The following is a 21,679-nucleotide window of genomic DNA, read 5'->3' on the forward strand; positions in this document are numbered from 1 at the left end:
AGGGAACCAATGGAGATGGAGAGGAAAGCCTGATTAATTGGATATGTTTCAAACGACTGTCAATCATTCCAAACCTGGAGAGGCTAACCAGGGGCATATTCAGTTGATGACATGTTTTGCTACATTGCGGAACGGTTTGTACTGAACCTAACGCTTTCCCACAATGCTGTGCACTGTTCAACATTCATCAAGGTATGTTTGATCCTGTTTGGTGTGTGTGGCAGGGTGTGGCCTGATCAATATGGGTGTAGAGTTGCACATTTTGGGGAATATTCAGGTGGAAACTTTCCGTGGGAATATATGCAAATTAATATTAATACCATTTAAATGTAGATGTTTTTTGCATTGGATATATTTACCATATCATATGGAGACAGAAACATAAACCTTTTTCCTTATCGTAAGTAGACAATTGCAAATTATTAAATCCTTCCAACAGAAAAAAACAATTCAGCTACGAATTGAACTTTAATTAAATGAGTTGACTCGTTACATGGGATGACTTCACTGAACAACAACGAAGGGAATATTGAATGATCCCCAATGATCCATCGCATCTCCCAAAAATATTTTCAACATACGTCTGTAAAATTATAATCTAGAAACTAAAGCTTTGGTTGTATTCCTCTCAGGCTTCCATGTTTTCTCCCTGGACCTCCTCAATGTCCACCTCTTGAACATTGGACTCTGAGGCCTCATCTTCACTGTCACATTCTAACCTGGTTGAGGATGGCTCATTGTCAGCCCCAAAAAGCCTCAAATTTGCCCGGATGGCCACCAATTTTTCAACCCTTGTATTGGTCAGCCTGTTGCGTGCTTTGGTCTGTGTGTTCCCAAACAATGACCAGTTGCACTGAGGCAGCTGATGTTGGTGGGATTTGGAGGAGGATGGGGAAAGAGCCTCAGATCCACAAAGTCCCTTCCACCAGGTGGCTGATGAGATATATTGGCACGACTGCCAAATTGCCTATGGTGCCATCCCAAAGCCCTTGCTTGGAAGTGTACTTCGTCAGACTGCCAAGAACCTTGCCCTCTTCCAGGCCAAGGTGGCGAGACACGGTAGTATAGGCTTTGTTGATCTCTGCACCAGACAGGATGCTCTTGCCAGCGTACTTGGGGTCCAACAAGTATCCATTGTTTATGAGCTTTAGGCAGAAGTCTTCACGCTTTTTCATGTATTTCAGAACTTCAGTTTCCTCTGCTTAGAGCAACAGTGAAGTGGGCAGGGCAGTACAGATATCTTCTCTTACATCTGCAAGCAGAGTCTGAACATCAGACAGGATGGAATTGTCTCCCTCAATCCGTGCAATGGCTGCTATAGGTTTCAGGAGTTTCAGGCTGCTTACCACTCTCTCCCAAAATACGTCATCCAGGAGGATCCTCTTGATGGGGCTGTCCATATCGGCAGACTGATACAGCTTGGAGAGACTCCTTCCCCTTCAGGAGACTGTCAAACATGACACCCCAACAGTAGTTGCTGGGCAGCTTCAATGTGGTGCTCTTATTCTTCTCACTTTCCTTGGTGAGGTAGATTGCTGCTATAACTTGATGACCCTTCACATACCTAACCATTTCCTTGGCTCTCTTGTAGAGTGTATCCATTGTTTTCAGTGCCATGATGTTTCAATGCATGAGCAGCACAGCCAATGGGTGTGATGTGAGACCAAGCAGCCTTCATGTTCGCAGAATTGTAGGTCACCAGTGCAAATATCTTCTGTTGTCCAAGGTCATTGATGACTGCCTTCAGCTCATCTGCAATGTAGAGACCGGTGTTTGTTGTCCCTTGCGTCTGTGCTCTTGTAGAATACTGGTTGAGGGGTGGAGATGTAGTTAATTATTCCTTGCCCACAAACATTCAACCACCCATCAGATGATTGCAATACAGTCTGCTTTCTCTATCATTTCAACTCTGTGGAACTCTGGAACTCTGCGTCCAGCAAATGAGTAGATAAAGCATGTCTGGTTGGAGGAGTGTATGCTGGGCGAAGAACATTCACAAATATCTTCCAACACACATTGCCTGTGAGCATCAGAGGTCAACCAGTTGCACACACAGCTCGAGCAAGACATTCATCAGCATCTCTGACTACGTTCCTCCATTGAGCCAAAAAAAACATCTGATTCCAAGAGGACCATGAGCTGTCGCTATCGATAAGGTGTCTGATTCATCATTTTCACCTCAAATAAAAGTAGAGGAACTTTTGTCAGAGGTTGCATGTTGTGAGCGCTGAGGGAACTTTATGCTCTTGGCCAGATGATTCTGCATCTTCGTTGCATTCTTCACATATGATTTGGCACAGTATTTGCAAATGTACACAGCTTTTCCTTCTACATTAGCTGCAGTGAAATGTCTCCACACATCAGATAGTGCCCGTGGCATTTTCCTGTGAAGATTAGAAATAAAATGTTTTTTAAAAACGAATACAATTCCATGTACAGATAAATAGTTAAGCAGTTAGATTAAACAACTCCTTTGTATGATACATGTTTTAAAATGAAACATGTATGGAAACTGGTGAATTAACCCTCCTCAGTTAGCAGGATCAAGCAAGCTAAAACCCACATGGTAGCAAAAACTAACTAACAGAAATTGTTAACAAGTTAGAAATTACTTAAACGCTTGCTGTAGGCTACTATTTACTAGTTAACAACAAATCATGCATGTCATATAAAATATATTCACCCCACCCAGTATTGTAATCAAAACTTACCCGAAAGCATGTAGTCCTTGGCTCAGACAGTGTAGTAGTGTGGGCTCAATAGCATCTCATTAGTGTGCTGGATCTTGAGAATCAGCTGTACATGTAATGGAAGAATGCACTGTGCATGCAGAAGGTTGCAATTCCATTGAATTGGGGATAGCTTAACCAAAATATGCCACAAGACCTAGAATTGCCTTGTGTATCCCACAAAAAAAGGTTCACTGTTATAAGTTAAGCAAAATTCCTGGGCTGAACTTCCCATGGAAAATTCCCAACCCTTTGCAATGGGTTTGACCATTTGAAATCTCAAAACCGAACAATTACCATAATCACAACATTCAACTGGTTGTTCAAAACATCACTGTTTCCATTCAAATGAACATTGCACGTTTGGCAGTGCCTTCCCTTATCAAACTCTTTACCGACATATTACAGCTGATATAACACTATTTGCTTTTCAGAAATGAGCACGAAACAATCAAGGCTAAAAGGTCAGAAACGATCCCGAACACACACTGTACCTTATTCACACTGTATGGCCGACCCAAATCACACTGTGCTGACTCAGATACTTTCTTCTCGCCTTGTCCTTTCTAGAATGGTTCCAGCTTTATCAATAAGTGTATTGAGGACGTCTTCCGCCCAAGGTCCTGTACGTACATACCCCAACCAGAAGCCATGAATTACCGGCAACATTCGCACTGAGCTAAAGGGTAGAGCTGCCGCTTAAGGTGCGGGACTCTAACTCAGAAGCTTACAAGAAATCCCGCTATGTCCTGCGACGAACCATCAAACAGGCAAAGCGTCAATACAGGGCTAAGATTGAATCATACTACACCGGCTCCGACGCTTGTCGGATGTGGCAGGGCTTGCAAACTATTACAGACTACAAAGGGAAGCACAGCCACGAGCTTCCCAGTGACACGAGCCAACCAGACGAGCCGAATCACTTCTATGCTCGCTTCGAGGCAAGCAACATTGAGGCATGCACGAGAGCATCAGCTGTTCCGGACCACTGTGTAATCACGCTCTCCCTAGCCGACGTGAGTAAGACCTTTAAACAGGTCAACATACACAAGGCTGCGGGGCCAGACGGATTACCAGGGCGTGTGCTCCGAGCATGTGCTGACCAACTGGCAGGTGTCTTCAATGACATTTTCAACATGTCCCTGATTGAGTCTAATACCAACATGCAGAACACCATAGTCCCTGTGCCCAAGAACACAAAGGCAACCTGCCTAAATGACTACAGACCCGTAGCACTCACGTCCGTAGCCATGAAGTGCTTTGAAAGGCTGGTAATGGCTCACATCAACACCATTATCCCAGAAACCCTAGACCCACTCCAATTTGCATACCGCCCAAACGGATCCACAGATGCAATCCCTATTACACTCCACACTGCCCTTCCCACCTGGACAAAAGGAACACCTATGTGAGAATGCTGTTCATTGACTACAGCTCAGCGTTCAACACCATAGTACCCTCAAAGCTCATCACCAAGCTAAGGAACCTGGGACTAAAAACCTCCCTCCAACTGAATTCTGAACTTTCTGACAAGCCGCCCCCAGGTGGTGAGGGTAGGTAGCAACACATCTGCCACGCTGATCCTCAACACTGGAGCTCCCCAGGGGGGCGTGCTCAGTTCCCTCCTGTACTCCTGTTCACCCACGACTGCATGGCCAGGCATGCCTCCAACACCATCATTAAGTTTGCTGACGACACAACAGTGGTAGGCCTGATCACCGACAACGACGAGACAGCCTATAGGGAGGAGGTCAGAGACCTGGCCAGGTGGTGCCAGAATAACAACCTATCCCTCAACGTAACCAAGACTAAGGAGATGATTGTGGACTACAGGAAAAGGAGCACTGAGCACGTCCCCATTCTCATCGACGGGGCTGTAGTGGAACAGGTTGAGAGGTTCAAATTCCTTGGTGTCCACATCAACAACAAACTAGAAGAATGGTCCAAACACACCAAGACAGTCGTGAAGAGGGCACGACAAAGAATATTCCCCCTCAAGAAACTAAAAAGATTTGGCATGGGTCCTGAGATCCTCAAAAGGTTCTACAGCTGCAACATCGAGAGCATCCTGACCGGTTGCATCACTGCCTGGTACGGCAATTGCTCGGCCTCCGACCGCAAGGCACTTCAGAGGGCAGTGCTTACGGCCCATTACATCACTGGGGCAAAGCTGCCTGCCATCCAGGACCTCTATACCAGGCGGTGTCAGAGGAAGGCCCTAAAAATTGTCAAAGACCCCAGCAACCACAGTCATAGACTGTTCTCTCTACTACCTCATGGCAAGCGGTACCAGAGTGCCAAGTCTAGGACAAAAAGGCTTCTCAACAGTTTTTACCCCCAACTCATAAGACTCCTGAACAGACTATTTGCATTGTGTGCCCCCCCCAACCCCTCTTTTACACTGCTGCTACTCTCTGCTTATCTTATATGCATAGTCACTTTAACTATACATTCATGGAAATACTACCTAAATTGGCCCGACCAACCAGTGCTCCCGCACATTGGCTAACCGGGCTATCTGCATTGTGTCCCACCACCCGCCAACCCCTCTTTTTACGCTTCTGCTACTCTCTGTTCATCACATATGCATAGTCACTTTAACGATACCTACATGTACATACTACCTCAATAAGCCTAACTAACAGGTGTCTGTATATAGCCTTACCACTCTTTTTTCAAATGTATTTTTACTGTTTTATTTCTTTACTTACCTACACACACACACACACCTTTTTTTTCGCACCATTGGTTAGAGGCTGTAAGTAAGCATTTCACTGTAAGGTCTACACCTGTTGTATTCGGCGCACGTGACAAATAAACTTTGATTTGATTAGCTACGGTGAATGAGTAACCAGGCTAGCCCAGTTCAGCCAGCGTCCCTACAGTGTCCCTTTATATCAATTACATCTAACTCATAACAAGAATGACTTAGGGCCAAATCCTCAACTTGGGATACGCATGAGGCAACTTGTACTTGACAAAGATCCTTGACATATTTCAAGATTAACGTCCATTCCTTCAGTGTTGAACCTTTCTCTGCCCCAAGGGGCATAGGAAAGTTAGGATTTGTCCAAAGGGTGGCGGGTAAGTTAGACTTTCTGCACTTGTTATGGACAAATCCAAACTTTAACTCTCTGGGTGCCACTGGGATGTGAGGCGAATGAGGTGAAAAATTCAGAATGTTTTCAGTTAGCGATGTTATGAATAGATCAGACATGATAGATCATCATATCTGAACATTCTGTAACTTTGAGCGCTCCTGAACAGGGCTGTCCGTGTTCATTAGGACACGCCATGATCAGTTCCAAATAGTCCCTACCCATTTCAGTCCAATTTCTTCCATTTGGAGCCTAATGAACATGACCTAGGCTAGGGCTACATGATATAGGCCAAAAAATGTAATTGCTATTTCTTTTACCAAATATAGCGGTCCGATTTGCAATACAGATCAAAACACGAGTCTACTGTTGGAATCATAAAAGTAGAATGGCATTTAAGAAGCAAAGTGGAAAGCAGCATTGTTCTTGTTTGGAACAATCGGTTAACTGCATTTGACCTAACAGAGCAGCATGCAAACCTATTTTGAATCTAACAGTGGGGAGGAGGAACTGCGCTGCTTGAGTGCGCTGCAAGGCTTTGTGTGCGTGGGAAGCAGCTGCAACAGGAGACAGGGAAAGAGACGACAGAGTAAACTATGACGATATTGACAAAAATCCATATCACGAAAAAATACATTTTTTGCAATACTGATCAATTCTATTTTTGGAAGGTGCACAGTTACTCTCCGCCTTTCTTACATCATCTCAAAGAAATGTCCATAATATATTAGCCTAAGTCATTTGGTTACCAGGTGGATCCAGCAAAAGGCTGCAAAGGAAAGTAAGGCATAATAAACATTTTCCCCAACTCAACTTTATTCAGAAAAGCATCACACACATTAAATTGAGATATGAACAACTGACAAGGGCAAAGTTCCCAGCGCTTATGTCAAAATCCTTCTGGGTAACTTTACCTTTCATTGTAAACAAAAAATACATTTTCCAAACCCAGTTGAGATTGTAATCAATCTCAACTGTATTAGTTATTTAGTTAACCATTTGAAATTAGTGGCTAAATAACAAAATATAAAAATATTTTGAATAATAGGCTGAATATTATCTTAAATAATAAATATCAGCAACAAAAAGCACTGTTCAGTTTCTCGTAAATACACTGAACAAAAATATAAAAACACAACTTGTGTTTTATAAGCTGAAATAAAAAAGACTGCAGATATTTTCCAACATACACAAATTTGAGCACAAATTTGTTTATATCCCTGTTAGTGAGCGTTTCTCCTTTGCCAAGATAATCCATCCACCTGACAGGTGTGGTATATCAAGAAGCTAATTAAACAGCATGGTCATTACACAGGTGCACCTTGTGCTGGGGACAATAAAAGGCCACTAAAATGTGCAGTTGTGTCACACAACACAATGCCACAGATGTCTCAAGTTGAGGGAGTGCGCAATTGGCATGCTGACTGCAGGAATGTCCACCAAAGCCGTTGCCAGATAATTTAATGTTAATTTCACTACCATAAGCCTCCTCTCGTTTAAGAGAATTGGCAGTACGGCCAACTGGCCTCACAACCGCAGACCACGTGTAACCACGCCAGCCCAGGACTTCCACCCAGACAGCTGATGAAACTGTGGGATTGCACAACCAAATAATTTCTACACACTGTCAGAAACCGTCTCAGGGAAGCTCATCTGCTTGCTCGTCGTTCTCACCAGGGTCTTGACATGAGTGCAGTTCGGCGTCATAACTGACATTAGTGGGTAAATGCTCACAGGCACGCTGGAGAAGTGTGCTCTTCACGGATGGGTCCCGGTTTAAACTGTACCGGGAAGATGGCAGACAGCTTGTATGGTGTTGTGTGGGCGAGCGGTTTGCTGATGTCAACGTTCTGAACAGAGTGCCCCATGGAGGCGATGGGGTTATGGGTAGGCATAAGCTATGGACAACGAACAAATTTCATTTTATCGATGCCAATTTGAACGCGCAGAGATAACGTGACGAGATCCTGAGGACCATTGTCGTGCCATTCATCCGCCAGTCATTCATTTTACGAAATTAAAATGAAAGACAGGTTATCCTGCAAATTCTGCAGGAAATGGTGGGAAATAGGCTATTAGAAGTGCCATCATTCTTTAATGAATTATATTGTTAATGTTGTCTTTGGTGTGCTTATCAATGCACAAACCCCTTTTCCACCACTCCTAATTAAAAATAATAATAATATTGATAGGTCATACGAAAGTTTTACAGAGCATGGAGTTTCAAATGCATGTATTTTAATTACTATTTTTAACAAAAGAACACCTGACTAATAAAAATATTTTAAAATCAGTCATCTTCCTCAAATATGGTCCGGAGAAAAGGATGATGGCCCATTTTTTTTGCGAGAGTGATGGAATCTAATTTGATTGGTCCTCAACTCAAACACTTCATTCAGGATAAAGAGTTAGCAGGTTAAAGCTAAAGTTGCCATAGAAATGTACTGAAAGGTGAGCCACCTTCGTGTCAACGGTTATCCCAAGTTAAACAAGGAATTGACCAAAAGTTAGCACAGTAACTTCTCTATCCAGCTTTGTGGTTCACCCCTCAGGGCTGTTTGTGTATTGTGTGGTGTGCGGGTTCTGCTCTCACCGTCTGTGTCCTCCAGGGTTTGGATCATGTCGAGGTCCAGGGCCGTGTGTGTGTGTGTGTGTGTGTGTATGTGTGTGTGTTGAGCGCTCACCTTCTGTATCCTCCAGGGCTTGGATCATGTCGGGGTCCAGGGCCGTGCTGACCAGCATCTCCACATAGCTCCTGAACATCTCCCGCATGGCCCGGTTGTTCACCCTGCCTTGCACTGTCACTGCAGAGGTTAGACACACACACACAGGGTTGTCACAATACCTGTAGCAGAAATTGAGGAAAACAGGCATAATGGTTTCTTATGTTATAACCCAGAGTCCCATTTGTTTCATCTCCAAGCTATAGCACACAATGTAACATAACACTCCTAAATGGCCAAAGAGCTTAGTCTGCATGGTGTTTTCCTTTATGCCATGGAAAATGTTGTACCGTATTATCGCGACCGCCCTACACACTTGCCAAACACATTCCTGAAAGCTTCTTTTCGTCGTCCCTTCTATTCACTGCCTGGCGCACCTATTCCATTTATTATAGGGCAGATACAGACACATATCACTACCCATCACAGAATCCCTCCACCCAGTTGGATTGCACAAATACCGATACATATTAGGCTAAACATACAGTGCCTTCAGCAAGTATTGACACCCCTGGGCTTTTTCCGTATTTTGTTGTGTTGCAGCCTGAATTTAAAATGGATTAAATTGAGATTTTTGTCACTGGCCTACACACAACACCCCATGAAGTGAAATTCTGTGTTTTGAAAAAAATATAGAGCAAAACCTGGTTCTGTCTGCTTTCCACCAGACACTGGGCGATGAATTCTCCTTTCCGCAGGACAATAACCTAAAACAAGGCCAAATCTAAACTGGAGTTGCTTACCAAGAAACCAGTGAATGTTCCGGAGTGGCCGAGTTACACTTTTGACTTCAATCTGCTTGAAAATCTACAGCAACACCTGAAAATAGTTGTCCAGCAGGGATCAACAACCAATTTGACAGAGCATGAAGAGTTTTGAAAATAATAAAATGGTCAAATGTTGCTCTAAGTGACTTACCCAGAAAGAATCACAGCTTTAATCACTGCCAAAGGGTGCTAATACAAATAACTGACTAAAGTGTGTGAATACTTATGTAAATCAGATATTTCTGCATTTCATTTTTTTTTTAACATTTCAAAAAATATGTTTTCACTTTTTCATAATGAGGTATTGTGAGAAGATGGATGGGTGAGAAAAATATAACTGTAATCCATTTTGAATTCAGGCTTTAACAACAAAATGTGGAATAAGTCAAAGGGTATGAATACTTTGAAGGCACTTACGAGGGCCCATAGGGCTCTGGTCAAAAGTAGTGTGCTATATAGTGTTATGGTGTAACTATCAATAATCAGTTCAAAACTGCTTCACAAAATAATAAAGTATTACAGGCTACATTCCCGGACACAGTTTATGACTAGCCTCAATGGAAATAGCTTTTTACTCCGAGAAACTCCATTGAGAATGCGTTTTAGTCCTGGACTAGGCTTAATCTGTGTCTAAGAAACTGGCCCTACAGGCAAAAAAACGCTTCTTACTCTCATCCTCGCTGGCTGCCTCCTCAGATGAGTCGGAATCAGACGACGAGGGGACCCCCTTCAGCCACTTCCTCTTTTTCGGAAGAGGTTCCGCCTTGACCTTGGCTGGCTTCGACTTGGGAGGGTGCTCTACCTTCTTCCCTTTCTCCACACCCCCTTTCTTCTCCTTCCCTCGTTCTGTCGTTGCCACTGTGGCTGCCCGTTTCTCGGGCTTCTGAGACGGCTGCACCCTCTTCTCTTTCTCCCTCTGCTTCTCTTTCTCCCCCTCCTCTTTCACTAACGCAGCCGCCTTCTCCTTTTCTCGCTGTTCGTTCTTTGCCCTTGTTCTCTCCCTGGGCTCACGCTGCACCGGTTCTCGCACCGGTGCCACTCGCTGCTCCCTCTCCTCCTTCTCAGCTCGAGGCAGGGTCTGGGTGGTGAGAGGCGGAGACGCCATTTTGGGGAGGGCCTGTTGCCTGTTGAAGAAGAGTAGAGAATTGAATAAAGAGTAAGCAACCATATTTCAGATGTCCAGTTCTATAACCACCCACGTCCAACCAAATAGATGACTACTAACCCTAATTTTGTGGGGGTCATGCCCTCTCACCCCCCTAGCTGGCAACTTTTTTCAGTATGCTGGCTACTTCAGATTTTTGCGAACACTGGATGGCTAGATGGAAGTACAAACACCATGTTAGCTCTTTAGGCTAGTATTTTCCTCTTATGCCTTGTCCTTGGACATTCAACAGGACAGCACGCTCTGAAATTTATATTTAAAAAGGTACAAGTAAAAAAATGTCCAGACATATCTTTCGGACAACACTGTCCTATGAACTGTTCAATGACAAGGTGGAAGAAAACCTTTGAGAAGAGAAGGCATATACAATGTACAGTTGAAGTCGGAAGTTTACATACACTTAGGTGGGAGTCATTAAATCTCGTTTTTCAACCACTCCACACATTTCTTGTTAACAAAATATAGTTTTGGCAATTCGGTTAGGACATCTACTTTGTGCATGACACAAGCAGTTTTTCCAACAACTGTTTACAGACAGATTATTTCACCATCACAATTCCAGTGGGTCAGAAGTTTACATACACTAAGTTGACTGTGCCTTTAAACAGCTTGGGAAATTACGGAAAATGATGTCATGGCTTTTGAAGCTTCTGATAGGCTAATTGACATCATTTGAGTCAATTGGAGGTGTACCTGTGGATGTATTTCAAGGCCTACCTTCAAATTCAGTGCCTCTTTGCTTGACATCATGAGAAAATCTAAATAAATCAGCCAAGACCTCCAAAAATATTGTAGACCTCCAACTCTGGTTCATCCTTGGGAGCAATTTCCAAACACCTGAAGGTACCACGTTCATTTGTACAAACAATAATACGCAAGTATAAACACCATGGGACCATGTAGCCGTCATACCACTCAGGAAGGAGACACCTTCTGTCTCCTAGAGATGAACGTACTTTGGTGTGAAAAGTGCAAATCAATCCCAGAACAACAGCAAAGGACCTTGTGAAGATCCATAAGGAAACAGGTACAAAATTATCTATATCCACAGTAAAACGAGTCCTATATCGCATAACCTGAAAGGCCGCTCAGCAAGGAAGAAGCCACTGCTCCAAAACCGCCATAAAAAAAAGCCAGACTACGGAATGCAACTGCACATGGGGACAAAGATCGTACTTTTTGGAATAATGTCCTCTGGTCTGATGAAACAAAAATAGAACTGTTTGGCCATAATGACCATCGTTATGTTTGGAGGAAAAAGGGGGATGCTTGCAAGCCGAAGAATACCATCCCAACCATGAAGAACGCGGGTGGCAGCATCATGTTGTGGGGGTGCTTTGCTGCAGGAGGGACTGGTGCACTTCACAAAATAGATGGCATCATGAGGTAGGAAAATTATGTGTATATATTGAAGCAACATCTCAAGACATCAGTCAGGAAGTTAAAGCTTGGTCGCAAATGGGTCTTCCAAATGGACAATGACCCCAAGCATATTTCCAAAGTTGTGGCAAAATGGCTTAAGGACAACAAAGTCAAGGTATTAGAGTGGCCATCAAAAATCCCTGACCTCAATCCTATCGAAAATTTCTTGCCAGAACTGAAAAAGTGTTTGCGAGCCAGGAGGCCTACAAACCTGACTCGGTTACACCAGCTCTGTCAGGAGGAATGGGCTAATTGAGTTTATGTAAACTTCTGACCCACTGGGAATGTGATGAAAGAAATAAAAGCTGAAATAAATCACTCACTATTATTCTGACATTTCACATTCTTAAAATAAAGTGATGATCCTAACTGACCTAAGACATGGAATTTTTACTAGGATTAAATGTCAGGAATTGTGAAAAACTGAATATAAATGTATTTGGCTAAGGTGTATGTAAACCTCCGACTTCAACTGTACATGTCTAAAATAAAGCCATTTTCACGCAAGACCGATGGCTATAGGCATGTATATTATTGTTCTGGCTTTATCTATCTCTATTTGTGATTTTACCTTAACTCACTGGCTTGCTAGGTAATCAATCCTCTGACGATAACCATCTGATTATGTGTTAACTTGCACGAGGTGCATTTGAAGTTGCATGTGATCGTATGGTCGGGAAATAGGTGTATAGATGCGTACCTCAGTCCGGATGGTCTGTGCCAGGGTCGTCGAGAGCACACTCTCACATAGTCCTTCTTGTTGATGTTCTCCAGGAACTTGACGTACAGGCGCTGGTATCGCCTCTTGGCATCTCCAAAGTAGCCCAGATACTAAGAAAAAGAAAGAGCAGCCATTTTGTTTATTGGGATGCCTAATAGCTACTTATTTAACAGATAATCATCCTGGTGTCCACACAAATCAGTGGGTCTGTTCCAGGTCATCTTTATTGCAGTTTATTTGGTTCTATATTCATAGTGTCTCAGAGTAGGACCAGGTTCCCACTGTCCATTTCTTATCATCGAAAACAAAAAATGCTGATCTAGGAACACTTTTAGATCTCAGGAATAACGTCACTATGATATAGCACTCGTAAGATGCTCAGCGACTGCAATTAAGAAGACCTGAAACCAACAATCACACAGTTGGACAAAGCAGTGATCTTCATGTGGAACGTCAGTGGAACCTTTGGCACCTAATTTTGGAAACGGTACTGGGAGAGACTATCCGGACTTGTACTATGCAACGCTCATTTTCATTTACGAAATGTTTAAGACATTTTCCGATGCGTGCCCTGCTGATAGACAGAAACATGCATTCTGTGTTGACATTGAGCAGTGATCTTCATGTGTCGGGTCAGTGGAACACAAAATTAAGAGTATTGTATGGGAAAATATAGTTTCTGAGAAAGATCATTTGAAAAATACAAATCGTATTGAGTGAATGTATTTATTGAGATGAAAATGCAATGAATTGAAGGTTCTTTGTTGATGTAAAAATCTAAATTTACAGATTAAGGTTGTGAGGTCAGGTAAAAAGAAATTATTTGAGGGGGGGGGGGGGGGGATGGGGTATGAATAGTATGGATACCACTGTGCCAGGTGGACAGACCGAATGACTCACGTTGCTGGTGGCACAGAACTGCCTCTGTCCGTTCTTAATCTCAGGGCTGAACTTCTGCAGCAGGGCTTTCTGCACCCTCCAGATGGGGGGAGGTTCTCGACCGGTCTTCAGGGCCAGCTGGGGAAAGAGGGGTGAGGGATTTAATACAGTACATACTGAAAACACACACACAATCAACTTACGGAACTGATGGACTACATTGAGAAACAATCTAACTGTTGATCTGATGGTTAGTGATGCCTTTATTATTTTACACAAAAACGCAAACACACAAATACCTTCATAGTTCCGATGTCTTCTACGCGCACCACAAACTCGTCCCTCTCTCGGAAAATGCCTTCCCCTCCACTCTCACTCTTGTCGTCCTCGCTCTCTCCAGCAATGGCGGCGTCCTCCTGTTTCTGGGCCACGTGCAGCGAGGTGACCTGAGGGGCGGGGGCGTCTTCCGGGGACGCGGGGGGCTCCAGTGCTGGCTCGGGGGAATCCGAGGCCGGAGGAGTCTGGGAGGAGGGAGGGAGGGTGGCGGGAGCAGGAGGAAGAGAAGGAATGGAAGGAGGGAGGGGGCTCGGAGGTTGGGACTGCTTCTGTTGTGCCGCCTCTTGTGGGGGCAGGGGTGATGAAGGGAGAGAGAGGAGAAGTAAGGGGGAAGGCGGGGGAGAGGGAGAGAAGGACTGAGTGGGGGAGGCGGAGAGAGGTGAGGGACCGACTGGTGCCACTGGTGCGGAGGCTGGAATAAAAGGAGATAAGTGGTGATTTTTCTTCAAGAATCAAAATGCGATTCCACGCCATGACAACCCAAAAATATCTTTCGGGTCATAGAATATTCTGTCAATTCTCACATAGAAACTACATTGGGAGGAAGGATGTTAAACATGCTTTTCAAATTTGTATCAAAAACACACAAAAAACTAAGGAAATCATGATGACCATTTTAGGCCTCTACAGTGCATTCGTAAAGTTTTCAGACCCCTTGATTTTTCCCCACATTTTGATATTTTACAGCCTTATTCTTAAATGGATTAAATAGTTTTTTCCCCATTAATCTACCAACAACACTGAAAAACATCCCCACAGCATGATGCTGCCACCACCATGCTTCACTGTAGAGATGGTGCCAGGTTTCCTCCAGACATGACACTTGGCATTCAGGCCAAAGACTTCAATCTTGGTTTCATCAGACCAGAGAATCTTGTTTCTCATGCTCTAAAGGTCCTTTAGGTACCTTTTGGAAAACTCCAAGCGGGCTGTCATGTGCCTTTTACTGAGGAGTGGCTTACGTCTGGCCACTCTACCATAAAGGCCTGATTTGTAGAGTGCTGCAGAGATGGTTGTCCTTCTGGAAGGTTCTTCCATCTCCACAGAGGAACACTGTCAGAATGACCATGGGTTCTTGGTCACCTCCCTGACCAAGTCCCTTCTTTGGAACCAACAGCTCTGTGTTCTTCGGGACCTTCAATGCTGCAGAAATGTTTTGGTACCATTCCCCAGATCTGTGCCTCGACACAATCCTGTCTCGGAGCTCTACGGACAATTTCATCGACCTCTTGCTCTGACATGCACTGTCAACTGTGGGACATAAAGACAGGTGTGTCCCTTTCCAAATCATCTGAAGGATGATCAATGGAAACAGGATGCACCGGAGCTCAATTTCAATTCTAATAGTAAAGGGTCTGAATACTTAAGGAAATAAGGTGTTTACATTTTTAATACATATGCAAAAAAATATGAACTGTTTTCATTTTGTCATTATGGGTTATTGTGTGTAGATTGACGACGAATTTGTTTCATTTAATCCATTTTTAGAATAAGGATGTAACGTAACAAAACGTGGAAAAAGTCAAGGGGTCTGAATACTTTCCGAAGGCACTGTACATGCCTCCTGTAAGACACTATGATCCGTGACCGTACATGATACAGACAACATCTGTGTCGTTATAGTGTGTTCTAACACATGGAGTATGTCTAGATTCTGAAATATAACTTCTCACGTTAATTTATTCAACATTAAAAATATTAATCTCTCAAAAGTACCCAAATTAATTTTGTTCATTTTATGAAACAATATACTTTACGGATACATCACATTTCCAGAATGGGCTCTCTGCTAATTTTTAAGTTATGATAAATGTTAACCAACACGATGAACGGGAAAATTGATTAAAAGGAAACGTCTTCTGTTGGCGATTTGCTGAATGTGCAATCCTAAATAAGGGCTGTGATTGGTTAATGACCTATAATTGACCTATAATGACCTATATTGTTCCAAACAAGGTTCCAAACATTGTTCCAAACAAGGTTTAAAAACTGTACTTTTGAGATATTAAATATGTTGAAAAAAATGAATGTGAAAAAATGTATTTCAGAATTAAGACATACTCCAGTTGAGAGCCCACTATAAGGCAGGATTCCCCAAATGGCAGCCCGAATTTGGCCCACTGGGGATTTTATTTGGCCCCCGCAAGTTTAGCAAAAAAGTTATAATTATTATTATTTATTTTTTTAATTGTTGGACATAAGACTGTAAACACACCAGCAAATCAGCTCCAAGTGATTAACATTTTGGAAATCTGTTCCAAAGTATTACCACGCATAGTAGAAATATGTGATAGTAAACAAATGAAAGCAAGGTTTGAAATGATGTTTCAGTCAAATATTAAAGCCGTTTGGACTTCTTGCAGTCAATTTGCGGTCTACAAATAGATTTACATTTAGCAGACACTCTTATCCAGAGCGACTGACATGAGCTATTAGGGTTAAGTGCCTTGCTTAAGGGCACAGACAGATTTTTCACTGAGTCAGCTCAGGAATTAGATCCAGCAACCTTTCGATTACTGGTCCAACACTCTTAAATGATTGGTAATTATGTTCCTGCCCCCTGACCAGCCACTCAAGAAAAGGAAAATCGTCCAACGGCTGAATCTAGTCGATGATCCTTGCTATAAGGAGTATAATTACACAAAGATGTCTGTATGATGTATGGTTCGGTTCACATATCATAGGGTCTTACAAAAGGCATGTATAGGTCTAAAATGGGCCTAAAATAAACCATGTTTGTGACACAAATGTAAAAAGCATGTCAAAGACCCTTCCTCCCAATGAAGCGTCTATGTGAGAATTTCCAGAACAATCTGAGATACAAAACATTTTTGGGCTGTCTTGGTGTGGAATAGCGCAATGGGTATCTATCATTCATTTAAATAACCCAAAACAGCTGTAAAGATCAGTGTGTCTGATTTAGTTCAAGCTATCAGATATATCATAACCATTGGGCTATCGTTTCATTTAATCAGTTCTTTACTATGTGTGCACAGGTAATGGATTCAATTACCGAATTCTACAGCAACTGCAAAGCCAGAGGCTAAAATCATAATTTTTCATGAGCTAAGCCGTGACAATTAATTCTAAGAAAAATGGGGCACGAGCTGAAACAACAAGACTATGAAGAAAAGTATTGTAATAAATGAGAAGAATTTTTTTTGTGGTTCCACAAAGAGATGCACAATATAACAGCCTACATACATTCTCTGCCAATAAAACATATAGGCTATCAGTACCAGACGATAGTTGATATTATGGGACAGTTATGTATACAATTAAATCTCAGCCAAAATAGTGAATATGTGGGGAATGTCCCAAAAATGACTACTAAGTGATCGTTTGCAACATCCACTACCTGACCAAAAGTATCGAAAAGTACCGCTCGAACATCTGATTCCAAAATCATGGGCATTACTGTGTAGTCGGTCGCCCCTTTGCTTCTATAACAGCCTCCACTCTTCTGGGATGACTTTTCACTAGATGTTGGCACATTGCTGTGGGTTCTTTCTCCATTCAGCCACAAGAGCATTAGTGAGGTCGGACACTGATGTTGGGTAATTAAGCCTGGCTCGCAGTCGGCGCTCGAATTCATCCCAAATGTGTTCAATGGGGTTGAGGTCAGGCCTCTGTGCAGGCCATTCATGTTCTTCCACACTGATCTTGACAAACCATTTCTGTATGGACCTCGCTTTGTGCACAGAGGTATTGTCATGCTGAAAAAGGAAAGGGCATCCCACAACCTGTTGCCACAAAGTTGGAAGTACAGAATTGTCTAGAATGTCACTGTATGCTGTAGCGTTAAGATTTCCTTTCACTGGAACTAAGGGACCCGAACCATGAAAAACAGCAACAGACCATTATTCCTCCTCCACCAAACTTTAAATTTGGCACTACGCAGAGGGGCAGGTAGCGTTCTCCTGGCATCCGCCTAACCCAGCTTTGTCCACCGGACTGCCAGATGAAGTGTGATTCATAACTCCAGAGAAAGCATCTCCACTGCTCCAGAGTCAAATGGCGGCAAGCTTCATACCACTCCAGCCGACGCTTGGCACTGCGCAGGGTGATCTTAGGGTTGTGTGCAGCTGCTCAGCCATGGAAACCCATTTCATGGAGCTACCGACAAAAAGTTATTGTACTGACACTGCTTTCAGAGGCAGCTTGGAAATCGGTAGTGAGTGTTGCAACCGAAAATACGATTTTTACGCGCTTCAGCACTCTGCGGTCCCGTTCTGTAAGCTTCTGTGGCCTACCACTTCACAGCTGAGCCAGTGTTGCTTCTAGACGTTTCCACTTCACAATAACAGCACTTACAGTTGACCGGGGCAGCTCTAGCAGGCATGAAATTTCACTAACTGAATTGTTGGAAAGGTGGCATCCTATGACGGTGCCACGTTGAAAGTCACTGAGCTATTCAGTAAGGCCATTCTACTGCCAATGTTTTTCTATGGATATTGCATGGCTGTGTGCCCAATTTTATACACCTGTCAGTAAAAAGCACATGACAGCCTGCTTGGCATTTGCCAATCGGCACCTAAAGACTCTCAGACCACAAGGAACAAGAGACTCTGGTCTGATGAAACCAAGATTGAACTCTTTGCCCTGAATGCCAAGCGTCATGTCTGAAGGAAACCTGGCACCATTCCTACGGTGACGCATTGTGGTGGCAGCATCATGCTGTGGGGATGTTTTTCAGCGGCATGTACCTGGGAGACTAATCAGGATCAAGACTAAGATGAAAGGAGCAAAGTACAGAGAGATCCTTGATGAAAACCTGCTCCAGAGTGCTCAGGACCGCAGACTGGGCCGAAGGGTCACCTTCCAACAGGACAACAACCCTAATCACACAGCCAAGAAAACGCATGAGTGGCTTCGGGACAAGTCACTGAATGTCCTTGAGTGGTCCAGCCAGAGCCCGGACTTGAACCGGATCGAACATCTCTGGAGACCTGAAAAAAAAGCTGTGCAGCAACGCTCCCCATTCAACCTGACAGAGCTTGAGAGGATTTGCAGAGAAGAAAGGGCGCAACTGTCAAAATACATGTGTACCAAGCTTGTAGTGTCATACCCAAGAAGACTCAAGGCTGTAATTGGTGCCAAAGGTGCTTCAACAAAGTACTGAGTAAAGGGTCTGAATTAGGGATGCACGATATACTGGTGAACAAACCAGAAATTAGCCAAAATTATCTTAAAATGCCAACATCGATATCGGCCCAATGCCTAGTTTAGCGCCGATGTTAAAAACCGATGTCAAAGTTACCATGCATACCTATATGACGTAATGACACCACGTAAAATGTTGCGCTACACGTGCAACACAGCATTCCTAACCTAGCCCACAATATCTGCTGTGTGGATCAAGAAGTCAACAAATCGAGCATTCATTTGAAAGAGTAAGAAAATTTCAGCGAGGCAACTCAAAAGTGAAATCCAATTAAGCCAAGATAATGGAATTTGGTTCTCTGTCGTGGGTGATGTAGGCTTTCGCCGACTGGTCGAGCACCGGTACACACTACCAAGTGCGCTATTTTTCAGATGTTGCCCTACCGGAGTTACACAGTAATAGCGTCACTGCAATTAGCTTCACAACATACATACTATGGAATCCCGTTTCTTTGCGTGTCAAAAAAGATACAGTAGCACTGTCAAAGCTGTACAAAAAAGTCTGCAAACAAAGCGAACAACGGCCACGAACGATGTGTTTTCAATACCGCGTTTGTAATAAACATAATTTGTTCGACCGCAACTTCTAGGGTAGCTAGCTTTAGCTTGGTACCTAGCTAGCACCAATACAACCAGCCCGAAAACAATGACCAGTAGAAACTGCAGTCATTTTCATTTTTCTTAGCAATGATTTAGGAATCATTGTGAGTAGGTATTAGCTAGGTTGCCACTTGTTGTTCGCCTATTAAAATTGATCTTCAGTTCATGAAAATAAATAGCTAGCCAGCTACTTAACCCTGTTGCCCAAAGCTAACGTTATAAGCAGCCAGCTAGCTTCATCTGGCTAGTGAGCCTCGACCGGACCGGGTTATGTGTTGTGAAGCTAGCCACAATAAGGATTAGTCACAATAGTGGAATTTGCGGTTTGCCGTCAAATTAAAAGTCTTCATATGATCTGTATCAGCCCGGTATTTCCCTTACCTTCCAATCTGGGTGCACCAAATATCTCCAGCTCCTCCTTTTCCATATCATTCACTTCACTCTCATTATCACCCCCTCCTCGCATCTTCCTCTCTTCCTCCTCCTCATCATCATTCTCCTCCATCTCCCGGTCCTCTCGCTGTAGTACTGCCGGCTCGGCCGCCTGGGGCTGGGTGTGAGGGTTGTGTGAGGGGGGCTGGGGGCTAAGGGCTGGGGGCTGCAGGGTGGTCGGTGTGAGCGGGGCCTGGCTGGGTTGGTCTTGGGACTGGGGTGGGGGAGAAGGCGGGGGCGGCTGAAGCGAGGCCAGCTGCGGCGTGTCGTAGAGAGCCGAGATGGCCGAGGAGATGCTTTTCTGCAGGTCCTGGTTCTTGCCCACCGAATCCTCCTCGTCTGAGGAGAACGAGGGCAGCGTCTCCAAGTTCCTCTTCAGCTCGTCGTCCAGGGTGCGCTTGCAGGGACTGGGGCAGCCCCCTGGGCCGCTGTTGCTCTTGCCCTCACCAAACTGAGGCAGTGTTGGAGGGGGAGCCGGGGACAGGGGACAGAGCCCTTCAGATTTGAGAGGGGAGACGTCCCTGTTTCCTGATTGCATTTCCAAGCCCGGAGGTCTCTTTCCCGACTTGAGGAAGTCCATGAAGGAGGCCATGCAGTCTGATTTCTCAATCCCCTGAGAGAGACAGAGAGGGAGAGGTTACAGGGGGAATAGAGAAAGCGAGAGAAAATAGAGAGTTCATGAGAGAGGGAAATACCGATTTCCCTCTTCATTTGACCAGCTAAAGCTAACATTTTGTCACATACAACACGCAGGATTAACCATAATAGCTGACTGATTGAGTGGCCAAACAGAGTCTAATCGTCCCTTACCCTTCCATCCATCCCCTCGCCATCCACTCCGTCACTCTGTATCTGGCTCTTCTGCTTGCTCTTGTCCTGGATCCTGTTGGAGTCTACCCCTTCGCACAGGGGTCCAGGACTTAGGCCAAGGGAGGGAGCAGAGCCCACTGAGCCGTCTGATAGAGCGGGGTCCGTGCCGGACAGAGAGTCTGTCCTCAGCAGGGCTTCGGAAGAGGACATGGAGCCGATGGGCAGTTTGATCTAAGACAGGAAAAATAGAGGAAATGTTTGAATAAAACGCCAATAGAGTAAACGTGGCTATTCCCACCACCTTAAAGGAACATTACACTCAAATTAAAAGTTGTCAGATGTATTTGGAACTCAAAAGAAGTCTGATGTCCTGATGCATTCGCATCCCATGTCATCATGAGTTCGCATTCTATGTCATCGGTTACGTAGATCCATGTTTACGAGATGTGGCATAATCTTGACAGACTACTTTAAAGATCTGAAACCATTTGACAAACTTTGATTGAAAAGTGTAATGTCCCTTTAAGTATAAGCCTGCAATGACATGGGACAGCAGGTAGCCTAGTGGTTAGAGCGTTGGACTAGTAAACGAAAGGTTGCTAGATCGAATCCCCGAGCTGACAAGGTAAAAATCTGTCGTTCTGCCCCTGAACAAGGCAGTTAACTTCTTGAGAATACAGGGGGTGCTGTTTTCGCATTAGCATAATTTCCTCTACAGATTAAACTGCCTCTTATTCAATTATTGCTCTTACTATATGCATATAATTAATACCATTGGATAGAAAACAATCTATAGTTTCTAAAACCGTTTCAATTTTGTCTCTGAGTGAAACA

General features: G+C 43.9%; 1 protein-coding gene across 1 annotated transcript in view; it reads right to left on the reverse strand.

Moving 5' to 3' along the window:
- The window catches only part of LOC129860393 (proline-rich protein 12-like), a 52,605-nt gene that overhangs the window by 9,634 nt on the left and 21,292 nt on the right, over nt 1–21,679 (reverse strand). The window contains exons 5-11 of the mRNA XM_055930762.1: nt 20,846–21,076; nt 19,985–20,648; nt 13,804–14,252; nt 13,526–13,642; nt 12,605–12,735; nt 9,987–10,441; nt 8,512–8,631 (exon numbers count right to left, since the gene is read on the reverse strand). Of these exons, the coding sequence (XP_055786737.1) occupies nt 8,512–8,631; nt 9,987–10,441; nt 12,605–12,735; nt 13,526–13,642; nt 13,804–14,252; nt 19,985–20,648; nt 20,846–21,076 (2,167 nt within the window). The remainder of the gene's footprint in view (nt 1–8,511; nt 8,632–9,986; nt 10,442–12,604; nt 12,736–13,525; nt 13,643–13,803; nt 14,253–19,984; nt 20,649–20,845; nt 21,077–21,679) is intronic.

This window comes from Salvelinus fontinalis, chromosome 8, assembly GCF_029448725.1.
Source record: "Salvelinus fontinalis isolate EN_2023a chromosome 8, ASM2944872v1, whole genome shotgun sequence".
NCBI lineage: Eukaryota > Metazoa > Chordata > Actinopteri > Salmoniformes > Salmonidae > Salvelinus > Salvelinus fontinalis.